At 42.2% G+C, this 12,298-nt stretch overlaps 1 protein-coding gene across 1 annotated transcript in view; it reads right to left on the bottom strand.

Moving 5' to 3' along the window:
* PTGFRN (prostaglandin F2 receptor inhibitor) overlaps positions 1–6,590 on the bottom strand; it is a gene marked incomplete at its 5' end in the record, with an annotated part of 37,330 nt that extends 30,740 nt beyond the window's left edge. Inside the window, 3 exons of the mRNA XM_010295839.1 lie at positions 1,172–1,555; positions 4,957–5,376; positions 6,225–6,590. Coding sequence (XP_010294141.1) covers positions 1,172–1,555; positions 4,957–5,376; positions 6,225–6,590 — 1,170 coding nt within the window. The remainder of the gene's footprint in view (positions 1–1,171; positions 1,556–4,956; positions 5,377–6,224) is intronic.
* Between the last annotated feature and the right edge of the window lie 5,708 nt (positions 6,591–12,298).

The following is a 12,298-nucleotide window of genomic DNA, read 5'->3' as shown; positions in this document are numbered from 1 at the left end:
AAGGTGTGTAGCGAAAGATACTGTCAGCCTGTTCCTGTAGGCCAGGTAGATCAGATAAGGCTGCTGAATCTCTTACCTACAGCTTCTGTTCCTCCTTCAGCCAACAAGTCTTAAATGAGCAACTGTTAAACACAGCTGCGTCTAACTAGCCCCTTGCAAAAAAGTGTGGACATTGACAGTATTAGAGCTGTAAGAAGGGAAAACCACTAAGAACAACTGGGGGATAACGGAAGGAGATAATAAAGAGATCATCAAGCTTCTATTTAAGTAGATTTACACACACACACTGGTGAATTAAAAGAACTTGCTGCAGAAATACTGATGTAACTTGTGGGAGCTGTAACTTCAAGTGCACTAATAATCCTTTGCTTGTCCAAAAGGCTAAAAATATACTCATCTCTAGCACTGAATGATGAAAAATGCATTACACTGAGTGGGGTGTTAAATACTGCAGGAAAATCTGTTCTAGTGGCCACTATGTTAATCAACATTGCTAGCATTAAGTAAGTCACAAGCCAGGTCTCTCTTACGCAGTCACACTACTGAACAGCTATGTGACATGGTCTCATAAAATAGACTTGTGTGTTGAGGGAAGAGACTAAAGCATTATAAAGTCATGTTCCATTCTAAATACATCAGTAGGATGTGGTGTCTCTCTAGTGATTAAAACAACAAAACAAAAATTCAAGAACTTTTAAAGATATTAGAATTCATTATTAAGTTTCCATTGGAAATAATTTTTATGGCATATGACTCATAAAAATCAGGAGAAGCATCTGATCACTGTGTTCAGAGCTCAGACAGAATGCCTACTTCTGGATCAGAGCCCTGCTAACAGTATGATGGAGGTGGAAAGTGACAACATGTTTTCCAGGGGCTGAAGCTGGCCCTGTTGTCAAGGCAAGCATTTACGTTCTATTTCCCAGTTGCAGACTGTTCAATGACACCAGAAAGTGGAATGTCTGGGTGGGACATGTTGGAAGAGAACCCAAAACCCCATAGGATAGATCAGTATTTTTAGATGTGAGAGAGAGATACCTTACATATAGATGATAGATGCAAACAAGAGCAAAACTTGCACAGAGGAGATTCTGCAAGGTCCTCTCCCTTTTCTGACACGTCCAAGGAATGAGCAGTACGTTACCCACAGTCTGAAAGCAGAATCACTCACCTAATGCTGTCACCACCACACTAACTGGTGCAGATGTCCTCTCCACCACCTTATGCCAGCTCCCGTTGTGCAGTGGTACCCAGATAGCTGCTTGGCAGAAATAGTAGCCAGAGTCTTCCACTTCCACATCACGTACCAACAGGTGATAGGAGTTCCTATCTACATGGCTCAGGCTGATGAGAGTTGAATCACTGACAACAGAATCCCGGTCCATGCTCAGCAAAATCTGAACATCTGACAAGGTATCATCAGGTGATGCAGAAAAATACCACATCACCTCCGCTTGGAAAATACCACTCCTGTCTGTTGTGATGTTGCATGTAAGATCCAGGGAGTCTCTTTCAGTCACAGACACATTGCTTGTTGAGATGACCACATCTAGAGCTTAGAAATGAAGAGACAAAAATTCAAACAAAAAAATACTTTTTTTTTTTTTTTTTTTTTTTTAAAAAGACCCCACTGTAAGTTAGCCAGGACTTCACATTCTATTACAGAAGCTTCTGAAGTAGCTCAGCAGCTCTACCTTCAAATGCCTCTTGGATATTGAGCTTCATGATCTATTACAAGGGAAGTACACATTATCAGTCAAGGAAGCGATGCATGATGTGGGCAGGGGGAAGAAGGGAGGGAGAACCGGGTTTTTATAACTCAACAGCAACTGGTCCATGATGGTTCTGTTCCAACCACAAACCAATTCACAACACCTTTGCACAGCAGGAAAACGTGTACAGGATTTTCCATTCTCGCAGGAGGGTCAAGGTATTTTGGGACTATGTGTCAGAAGAGAAAATGTCCACTGAAATCACTAGGAACTACATTAGAACTCAACTTGGTTTCTGCCTGAAATGGTTTTGAGCTCCTCTAACAGAACAGATTTAGATGAGAAGCAGCCACGACCACATATTGGAGTCCTGACTGACCTGAGGTGTGTTGCAGAAACATGAAATGGAAGCAAACAGAAGGTAGCAATAACTGCTTATACTGCCAGCTCCTCCACTTATTGCTGTGACCAACACACACAAGGAACTTTAAAGCAATGCCAATAGCCACTTAAAACACATTCAAGCTCCTCCACTGGCCAGTGAATATTTTTAATATACACAGCACATATGGTCACACCCAGCATTCAAACTGGACCTTCTCCATTCTGTAGGTTACCAGGCTGGCCATAGCTTTGCCAAAAGAAAGCCATGGGACAAAAGAGTCAAGACAGGCAGTAGAAAAGCTGGCCTTAGTTACTGGTGAGAGGTGAACCATGGGTGCTGGGTGTGTTGTTTGTAAACCTCAGTACAAATCAATCACCAAGTTACCTGGACACCACATGTCTTCACTTGCTCATTCCCTCATTCTACATTGCCTAAAGATTAGATTTGGATCTCAGTGCAGCATTGTTCCCACATTCTGTAATGCAGCTGCTCTTAAAGTCTCAGATGAGGCCAGTAGACAGGGCTGCTACAGCAGTGCCTCTTCTCAGATGTACAGCCAAGACCACAAGCAAGAATACAGATTCCTGCCCCAAACAGGCAGCTACACCTCTGGTGCAGATTAGCGACTTCTATGTAGAACCATGTTCTACTACATAATAGGTACCCATCTGTAAAAGGCTTCTAGGATTATCAACAGGAACAAGAGACAACCTATAAAGGCCAGAGCCAAACTAAGCAGCCACAACTATTGACAGTAAAACTCAGCAATACTCATCTCGCCACTCACCACCTGATAGCACAGAGCAGTCAAACTGAACAGAAGGTAGCACACCCCACCTGCGTGGTAAAGCAAAGTCCACTGTCTGACGAGCATCTCATCAGGACTTCCCTCACTGTTTTATCATGGGATTGGAGTCAGTAGGAAAACCTAGTTAATTTAACAGACTAATGCCAGAGCACAAAATAAGGCTCATCTGCAAGGTTAAGAGCAGCATTTCTCTAAGGAACACTTCTGTCTTCATGAAATAGTGACAGGCATTCAAAATCTGGCAGTACATGCATACAGAGGGACCCAAAGAGTTTACCCATATGTATACCTTAATGCTCCTTTTTTGGCTAAAGACATGTCTGAAGGCCTCACTTAGGGTTATATGCCTGTTGTGCAAGGCACTATTAAAAAAAAGAACATACAAGAACAAAGTCGGACCCAAAGATGTCGTGATTTTAGGAGATGAAAGTGATAGGCAAGAGGAGCAACAACAGAAAAAAGTTACACAAGTAACCTGTGCATGACTTTTTTCATTAGATACATTAATTCTTTTTTTGTTTGTTTGTTTTGTTTCTACAAATTCAACCCCATAGTTTTCAGCAGGTGAGAATGAAGGAAGTGCAGCAACCAGGCATACCATTTACAACTCAAGGTCATTTTAGCATGCAAGTGCAGAGGTTTCAGATGTCAGCACAAGATGCTCTTCAGGTCCTACTACAGGTTGTACGCGTAAAAGTTTCCACAACGTTTTGCTGGAGAATAACCTATCCCATTTAGGATAACTTTAAAAAAAAGCCTTCATGCCCCTGACAAAGTACTGATGCTGCCAATGACTAACCTAAAAATTAAGGCAAAAAAACCACCCTAAACAAAAAAAAACCACACAAACAACCCCCACACACACAACCACACCAAAATAACAAAACTGCACATCCAAACTATATATAAAAAACTGCACTACTACTGCTCCTGGCCATCCTCACCCTGTTTTCAGCCACTGATTAAATCCCACCTATTTAAACCAAACCCTCCAAAAATGAGACAAAATAGAGAATTACAGCTCTTAATTAAGCAAGCTCTGCCTCAGCAGAGAGCACCTGCAAGTTTCACTGTGTAGCAGACACCCTGAAAAAGAGGGAGAAGATTGATCCTGTCAGATTTCACAGGCTTTCACAGTACCCCCAGGATACTAACACTACACCCAAACGAGCTAGCCAAAAACATACTCCAGCAGTTCTGGGTTCTCCCTATAGTAATTAAAGGATTACAAAAATTAAAAGATACTCTTACTGTCTGAACACTTCTAAAATATCATAATCTCACATTTCTGAGAGACCATCATTGCCTGTTTTTCCACCTGTTGAATGACAAGATGCATTACCACTGCTAGTTGGAGGAGGGAAAGCAGAGGTGATGCTAATGCAATTAAGTGTTCAGTGCATGTACTCCTGAAATCTATATGGGCAGGGATATCTGCATATCCTCAGCACAGCACTACATGTATTTTTGTCTCCTTAGTCAAGCACACAATGATGTGTGTAACAGACCATTACTGCCCTAGACACTTGTCAACATGGTGGAGCAATCAGACCAGTGATCCAGTGTCAGTGATAAAAATCACTGGATAATCTGTCCTGTTAAATTATCACTGCCTTCCTCCTTTCTCTTGATCTTTCTACTCTATTTTAATAAACAACATACAGAAAAGCTTCACATCTGTCACTGAATAGCAAGCCACTTTTACAGGGAAAGTGCAGCTCTTTAGTGCTATGGGACAACCCTATGTTAATGAGAGAGAAGGGGGAAGGTTTGGGGTGCTCAGAGGTTAAATACAATGTCTAAGAAGTATAAAAACCAGAAGCAATCTGGAGTGAACCACAGCTGAGAAAATCTAGGTTTAGGCACCTAAGAGGTTCCAGTCAATGCTTCCACGCCATCATTCCTCTTCCCCCCAAAATAAAAGCTAGAAAAATTATGCCAAGCATTTTCTATAAACTCAGATGTAAACAGGCCAGCTATTCTGCTCTCAAAGTATCTCAAAGCACTGCTGTAGCTATCAGATGTGACCCCAGCCCATCAGTAATACTCACCAGTCCGTTGGATTGCCACACTTGCTATCTCCACGCTCTTCTCTTGAATCTTCTGCCACAAGCTATCTGCCCCTCTCACCCACTCGCTCACGAGACACCTGTAAGCACCCCCATCCACCGATGAGGCCTGGGATACCGATAACTGATACGTGTCATTCGCGCCCGTGTCCAAGCGGATATCTCCATTACGGTAGCGCTCTTCATAGCCAGGACCCGGCTGGAATTTGCCCTCATGAGTCAAAGACAGGATGTCCCGCCAAGTTGATCCACTTTTGATCTGCCAAGTCACATGCAGGTGAGTGTGCTCTGGTGAGGTGGTAATTGCTGAGCAGCGCAACTTGAAGGAGTCGCCCTCAGACAGCCTGAGAGACATTGAGGAACGTGCTTTTGAACCACTCACCGATAAGCCATCAGAAATCACTATTAAAAAAAAGACCAAAAGACACAAGCATCATAGAACAGAAGCAAGAAGAGAACACCTACACTGACATGTTCAGATATGAGGCAGTAAAACTACAACGGAGCAATACCTGGCCAATCATTCCTTCTTCCACACATAAATACATTCCACGAACAAGGAAATTCAGCTGAAAATCCATTAAAGGAAGGGCTCCACTTTAAACAAGCTAAGACAAGCATTCAAATTCATTTATCCTTCCCCTTGCTTTAGTTTCTCATCCAAACATCATCATTCTGGCTACTCTCATCCCGAACCATCTCGATTTTCATGCGAGTAAAAGTTAAGACACTTGAAAAAAATAGTCTCCCAAGTTATTACTGAAGAACCCTAAATGAGAGTGCAAAACTAGGGCATGGCTGCAGTATCAACTTGCTAAAGTGGAAAAGGAAGATTAACTCCTTCATGTAGAAAGATCCTTAAATGCCACTGTAAATAAGAGATAAGACAGGATGTGTTTTTTACCTGAAGTTAGCCCCTCTACCCAGAGGCTTAGGGACATTAAATATTTGCAGACATCTTCAGAAAACCCACTGCTCAGTTCTCCCGTTTTTATTTACATTTTTACTGGACAGAAAAAAAGGAAAGTGGTGTTTATAGTAAACAGCCTCTCTTCACTTCTCCTCACTTGCTTTTGCTATCATACTTCCAAATTTTCAATTTTGGGTTTAGGAGAATTAAACAGGAACAGGGAGAAGAAAAAAAAAGTAATCACAATGCTCATAAGCAAGAGAAATTCAACAATCTTAAGGGTATATATATAATCAGTATCAAAAACAAATTTAGAGCACACCTCACTCTTCAGAAATACCTTTCACTTGGACCTCTGCATCATAATTTCCCTGAACGGTGGCATCAGTGCTGGGCGTGGAGCATTTGTATCTCCCTTGGTCAGTTGGCTGGATGTTTCTAATCACAAGTTCCACAGCATCGTTGCTGCTCCGTCTCAGTTTGATATCCCCGTGGCCCACACGTTTTTGGTACTCCTCAGAGGTGAATGTAGAGTCCCAGGTACTCACTATCCGCACGAAGTCAGTCTCCCGTGAGAACTCCCAATCAAAGTTCTGTTCGCTGGGTCCATCGTAGTCACTAACACTGCAAGGGATTGCTACCTCCGTGCCCACGACTCGAATAAGAGGACCTTTGGGCACCCTCACAACACGCCCTCTGCAGAATGCTAGGCAGGAGAATAAAGAAAGAGAGAACACACAGTTAACAAAGCAATTACCAGGATAGGCATCGACTGAAAAAAAAAAAATATATATATATAGAATAAGGTTGGGCACCCCACTCTGCAGAAAGCTAGAACTAGTAAAAGCAGTATTTCCCATCAACATTTAATCTCACCAGAGCAGAAGCCCCTAAACACACCATTTTTAGTGTGGGTGATCTTTGTTTCATTGACTATTTAGTAATATATTAGGTAATGAAATACTGAGGGAGAAACAATTGCAAGGAGGAAAAAGAAAAACAAGAGAACTAGCCATAGATCCAAGGGGTAGCAGATTCTCTACTACTAGCCAAGTGCTATGTAAGATACCTAAATACCTAAACAACATTAATAAGTGGTTTTTATTGCTACAGTGAGGGCATAATCTAATCAGGCATTTGTGTAAGTCTTCTGCTGACATCAGTAGAGGGTTCGAAGTAGGAAACTAACTCTCCCCTAGCTTGAGGGCCATAAGAATGGTAATCTGACATTCTCCAAAAATGAACATAGTCACTTCTGCCCTTAAGTGGCTTCTGACACAGGTGAGCTTCCTTGCCTTCCTAATTGATTTAAAAGGAAGAACTGATTTCAACAGACACAGTTCAAGTTTGCTTGAACAGATTTCTGCAACCACACCTGTTTCTAGCATACATTTCCTCTTTGGTATAAGTCCCAGAACATGGGAGCATGAGCAGAGCAGGCACACAGTGTTCAGATGGTGTTTTCTGGGATTCTCTCGCTAGAAGGACAGAACGACAAGGGCAGCTTTCTGCAAAAGGCTGGCAAAGCAGTATGTTATGCTCCAGGCAAAAGTGGGAACCACTTAAACTAGCCAGAGGACCTGGCAAAGACGCAGCAGGAGACTTTTCTGGTTGATTTGGCTGTGTAGCCCAAAGAATAACCCCAGCAGCTGTGCATGGATTTTGGCAGGTTCTTACTTCCCAAAAGAGCAAACTGCTTTGATTCATAGATCCAACCAGAGAAATCTTTTCAGAAAGAGAGGGGTACTACCTAAACTCAGTCTCCAAACATGAACAGTCTACTGCATCCCACCAGCTCTATATCCATAGCAAAATATTTTGGCAGACAGGTAGAACAGGAGAAGATCTGAAGGACAGATCTTGCTAAAACCAAATAGGTGGCCGTAACAACATTAAAAGCAGTTGGACTAAAAGGTTGATTTGAGATACCACAGAGGTAAAGCCAATTTAAACAAATAACCCACTGACACACAAAGTCCGGCAACGCACAACTGCTCTAGTTCAGCAGCTACAATGGGAAAGCCACCAGCTAGTGACATAAACACCAATATACTTGCTGAGCCTTCCCCTCCTATCACTCTGTCTTCTTGCTGTAGATTAAGACCCCACTTGCTCAGAACCATCGTGCCAACAGGTATTCAAGTATGGGCAAAGAAGTTATTCTGGTGGAAAGAAACCACCCACTGGGGATCCTGTTCTATAGTGCAGCTTGTCCCCTCCAGAGCAGCATGGAGAAGGATGTGTTAAAGAATCAAGATTTCTGTGGCCATTTCAAAACCTACACAAGCAGCTGTACACACTGAGCATAAGTACAAGAGAAAAAGCATATTTTCATCCCCAGTTACAGTTCAGCAAACAGCTGAACCAAGGACTAAGTGTCTTTACCTCCCTGGTTCATAACTCCCAGCATGCCCTTTGCTTTGCAAGCTGCTCGCACGTACAGGCTCAGTCATAACAGTCCAATTTCCTCATTGCCATGACCTTCTGTATTCAACATTAGTACTTCATTAAACTTATTTGTAATGCAGACTGGGGTTAATCTCTTACCCCTTATATCCCTCCCAGAAGACAGTTATTATGTACCTGATCAAGTGACTGACTAGTCCTAATAAGGAAGCTGGACTTCTCTGCACCATTCACGTGTGAATTGGAGAGAAAAACCTCCACTGCTGATGTATCGTTCCACAGCCAGATGTCTTTAAGGACATCTCTCTAAACACAAGCACCATGTAATAAAATCTTTTATACAGAAAAATAACCAACATAAAAATAAAGCAAGCTGCAGGGCTCCGATACATTTCCTCACTAGGTCTTAAGTTGCAGCCCCCTCAATCCTTCAACTTATCTTCTTACAGAAAAAGTGGTAACAGCAGCAGGTAAGCTTTAAAGCACTGCCTGACAGCCAAACCAGCTTCCAGCAAACCACTGTGAGAAGTCAGCTCAGGATCCTGACTGAGGGCACTCGTCAGACGCTGACATCTCTCCAGCAAATACTCTCCTGTGACACTAAAACAGGCAGACAACACTATTCTGCATGTGTCTTCAGCTGTAGACCCACATGCCGTGCACTGCACTAATCCAATCTAGAGGTGACAAAGGCATGACTAATGTGGCAAGAGCTGCACATTTGTGTTTGAGATTAGCACCGACAGCTCAGTTTCTCTTCTTCCAAGGTCACTAGAGACCCTTTGACACTAAATGAAGGTAGAGGGTGATTAGCACCTTCATAAAAGACAACAGGCCAAAGGGAAAGATAGGGGCACAGGGACTCCTCAACGGACCTGTTCCGAGTCCATACCCCATTGCTGTACAGCAATGACTATCCCCCTCCTCACAGCACAGGCCCACAGGCAATTCCAATTTAACACAAAGTTGGAAGGAGGGCAATGGAAGAGGCTGCAGGAGAGAAGAGGCACAGCCTGTAACAGTTTGTTTTGTCCTTTACAAATAATAACATTTATTACTGCTAAGATAAGTTAGGATTCTTGTAAGGCAGGAGCACACAGAGAGAACATCACAAGATAAGAGGAGAACTTACTGCAGAGCATCTGCTGTGCCCTGCCTACAGGTAAGGAGGATCGTGCATAGGGCGAACACTCCAAGGGTGAGCTGCATTTCTAGGTGACCCAGGAGGCTCAGTATCTAGCAAGCTGCGAGTTCAGCGTTCTGCCTTTTGTCCTGCAGTGGTCAACAGCAAGAGTATTCCTTGCTACTAAACAAGGTGGTATGTTCTTTGCTGTGCATTAGGGATTAATGTTTCATGTAGCTGTAGCAAAAGGCAGAGCTACAGATACTGATCTTGGCAAGAGCTCCATTTTACTCTGGCAGATAAATGAGTAGCTTCTACAAATATTTTATTCTTGCAGTGCCCTGTGTTACTTGCGTATACCCCCTCCATCTTCCCAGAGCAACTGAAGTTCAGCTTTTACCACGAGAGCTTCAAACTCTGTAAATTTGTTGGAAACATTTCTTTTTCATGACACCTAATACATTTCACTGTTAATACAAGGTGACATGTTCTTAATGAATTCACTTGAATCCCATTTAACTGTAGAAACAGATGGAGCAGGAAGAACAGGGTATACACTAGTGACAGAAAACAACAGAACTTTGACAATTCAGTATTTTTCAGTATCACCAAGACTGCCAAAGATGTGTATTTAGTAGGAACTCAATAACTGGCTCTGTATCGTAAACTGCAATGCTGGACACCAAACTTGCCTGAGCACAGGATTAATTTCCTAAACACAAAACTTTGGGGTTTGCTTTGTTTTTTTTACAGAGTTACCAGACAGAATTGCAAGGAACTATTTTCCAAAACAAAAGGTAATGGAACCCATGCAAGGAGGCCAACACATGAAGACAATGGATGGGACTTGTTCCTCCAGCTCCTTAGACAGGTGACAGTACTACTAGGCAACACTGGTGCTTTTGCAGGGCTGGGCCAGCAACACACAAAAAGTAGGGCAATCACAGAGCCTTCATGGCTGTCGTCAAGCTCTTGATTAGAGGATTCTCCCAACAGAACACATGAAATACTCCACCAGGAACACAGGCAAAGTGTGGCTCAAGGTGGAATAATAAACTGAGGCCTGCCATACTAATAATACAGAGGGAAGATAGTCCAGACATAGCCTAGGCAGTTTTTAGCTAGTGTTTGTTCCCTAGAAATGGTCCACGAAGTACTAAAATTAATTTGTCCCATCACCTAAATGGACCATCTCATTGCTGTCATTAAATGAAATCCTTTCAAAGAGGAGAACAAGGAAAACAGATGAATGAATAGATAGGTTGTGAAGTCAATCCGAGTACATTAAATAGCAACCTGTCATTTTTAGGATAACCAAGAAAACAAGGCAGCAAAATTGTGCAGGATCTACAGAACAGGGGGTCTGTTTAAATTCTCAAAAAGCTACACAACTCCTCCAGGAAAGGGCTGGTGAGGACTTCCTCTTGCATTAGGGACATTGCTATAGATGAGGAAAGTATTTTAAGACCTTCATCTTCACACAGCTTTTGCATCTATGTATCATTTATGAAAGAACAGGATGAGAAGTAATCTGTGGAGTCGCCCACAAGGCTGAGATGGTATTATCATTGCAATGATAATACAGCTCTATCTGATAAGAAAACATGTTCTCTTAGCAGCCCAGACAATGTGGTCAACACTCTACATCCACCAACCAAAGGAAATGCAATGTGACACACAGTAGCAAGTCAATTAAAGGCAAAGAAGTAAGAGCTGAAGAATGAGTAAATTGGCTCAGACTAAGCACTCGGCCCTCTGCATGAGAAAGACTTGGAACATACAGTCCAGCTCCTCAACCAAGGCAGTCATGGGAGACAGCAACAACCTTGCTGATGCCTTTCATCTCAAAAGAGCTTTCCAAACAAAAGGTTGTTTTGTTTGCCAATTAAACATCACCATGTCCATGAAGGAAATATAGCAGCCCTTTCAAATTCACAGCAGTTTATGACAGGAAAAATATACTGCAACCAACTTTGCAAACAGTGGTAGCAATTTTCCCTCCCTGAACTCCTCCATGTATTTTCAATCTGGGCATCACTTTGATGCAGCACTGTGTAAATGAGAGGGTTGAGCAGGGACAACCCTCCTTGTGCCCCACTGGAGAATAAATGGATTCCCACCATTAAAGCTGTGCACTCTGTCTCCTATTTCTAGCAAAATCCCAAGTCTCCCACTTCTGTACTGCACCGCTTAACTACAGTGTTTGTGATGCATGAAGCTATTTTACAAAATGGAGAGAGGGGAAAAAACGGATTTTATTTTTCTATCTTTTTTTGTCCTACCAAAGAGATACATCCACACAAATCCTCTTCCTCCATTTTGAAAGAAGACTGATCAGGCTCCCGCTGGGAGGCATTCAGCGATTTTCCCTAGCGAGCAGGCAGGTGAAAGGACAGATAGCATGCCACACATTCACAGGCTCTTCTCTGGGGAAGAACCACCAAAGCACGGGAGATTATACTACTTTTCTCTAATCTTCCCCTTTTCCCCTTGCTTATCCTCCCAGCTCCAATTATCATTAGGCATCTACACATCAAGAACGTCATCTGCGACTATCTGGGAGAGAAAGAACAAGTTATAACAAACATGCCTACAATGTTTAAAAACCTTTCAATACTATTAACACAACTTTTTTTTTTAAATATATAACATGATTTTCCTAGAAGTGGCACATTTACACAAACAGCATGTTGCTTTGGGATTTCCTCTCCTTTTTAAATACAAACAATTAAATAGTCTATCCTAAACTGTATATGTATGAGAGGAAAATCAGAGAGATTAAGCAGAATAAAAGGAATTTTGTTAAATACCAGAAATGCAGTTAACCACTGAGGTTTCTTCACTGGTCTCAAAAATAAAAGAAAAAAAAAAAAATCTAAATAAGT

This window comes from Phaethon lepturus, unplaced genomic scaffold, assembly GCF_000687285.1.
Source record: "Phaethon lepturus isolate BGI_N335 unplaced genomic scaffold, ASM68728v1 scaffold14021, whole genome shotgun sequence".
Classification (NCBI taxonomy): domain Eukaryota; kingdom Metazoa; phylum Chordata; class Aves; order Phaethontiformes; family Phaethontidae; genus Phaethon; species Phaethon lepturus.
This window is presented reverse-complemented; position numbering and strand designations above follow the sequence as displayed.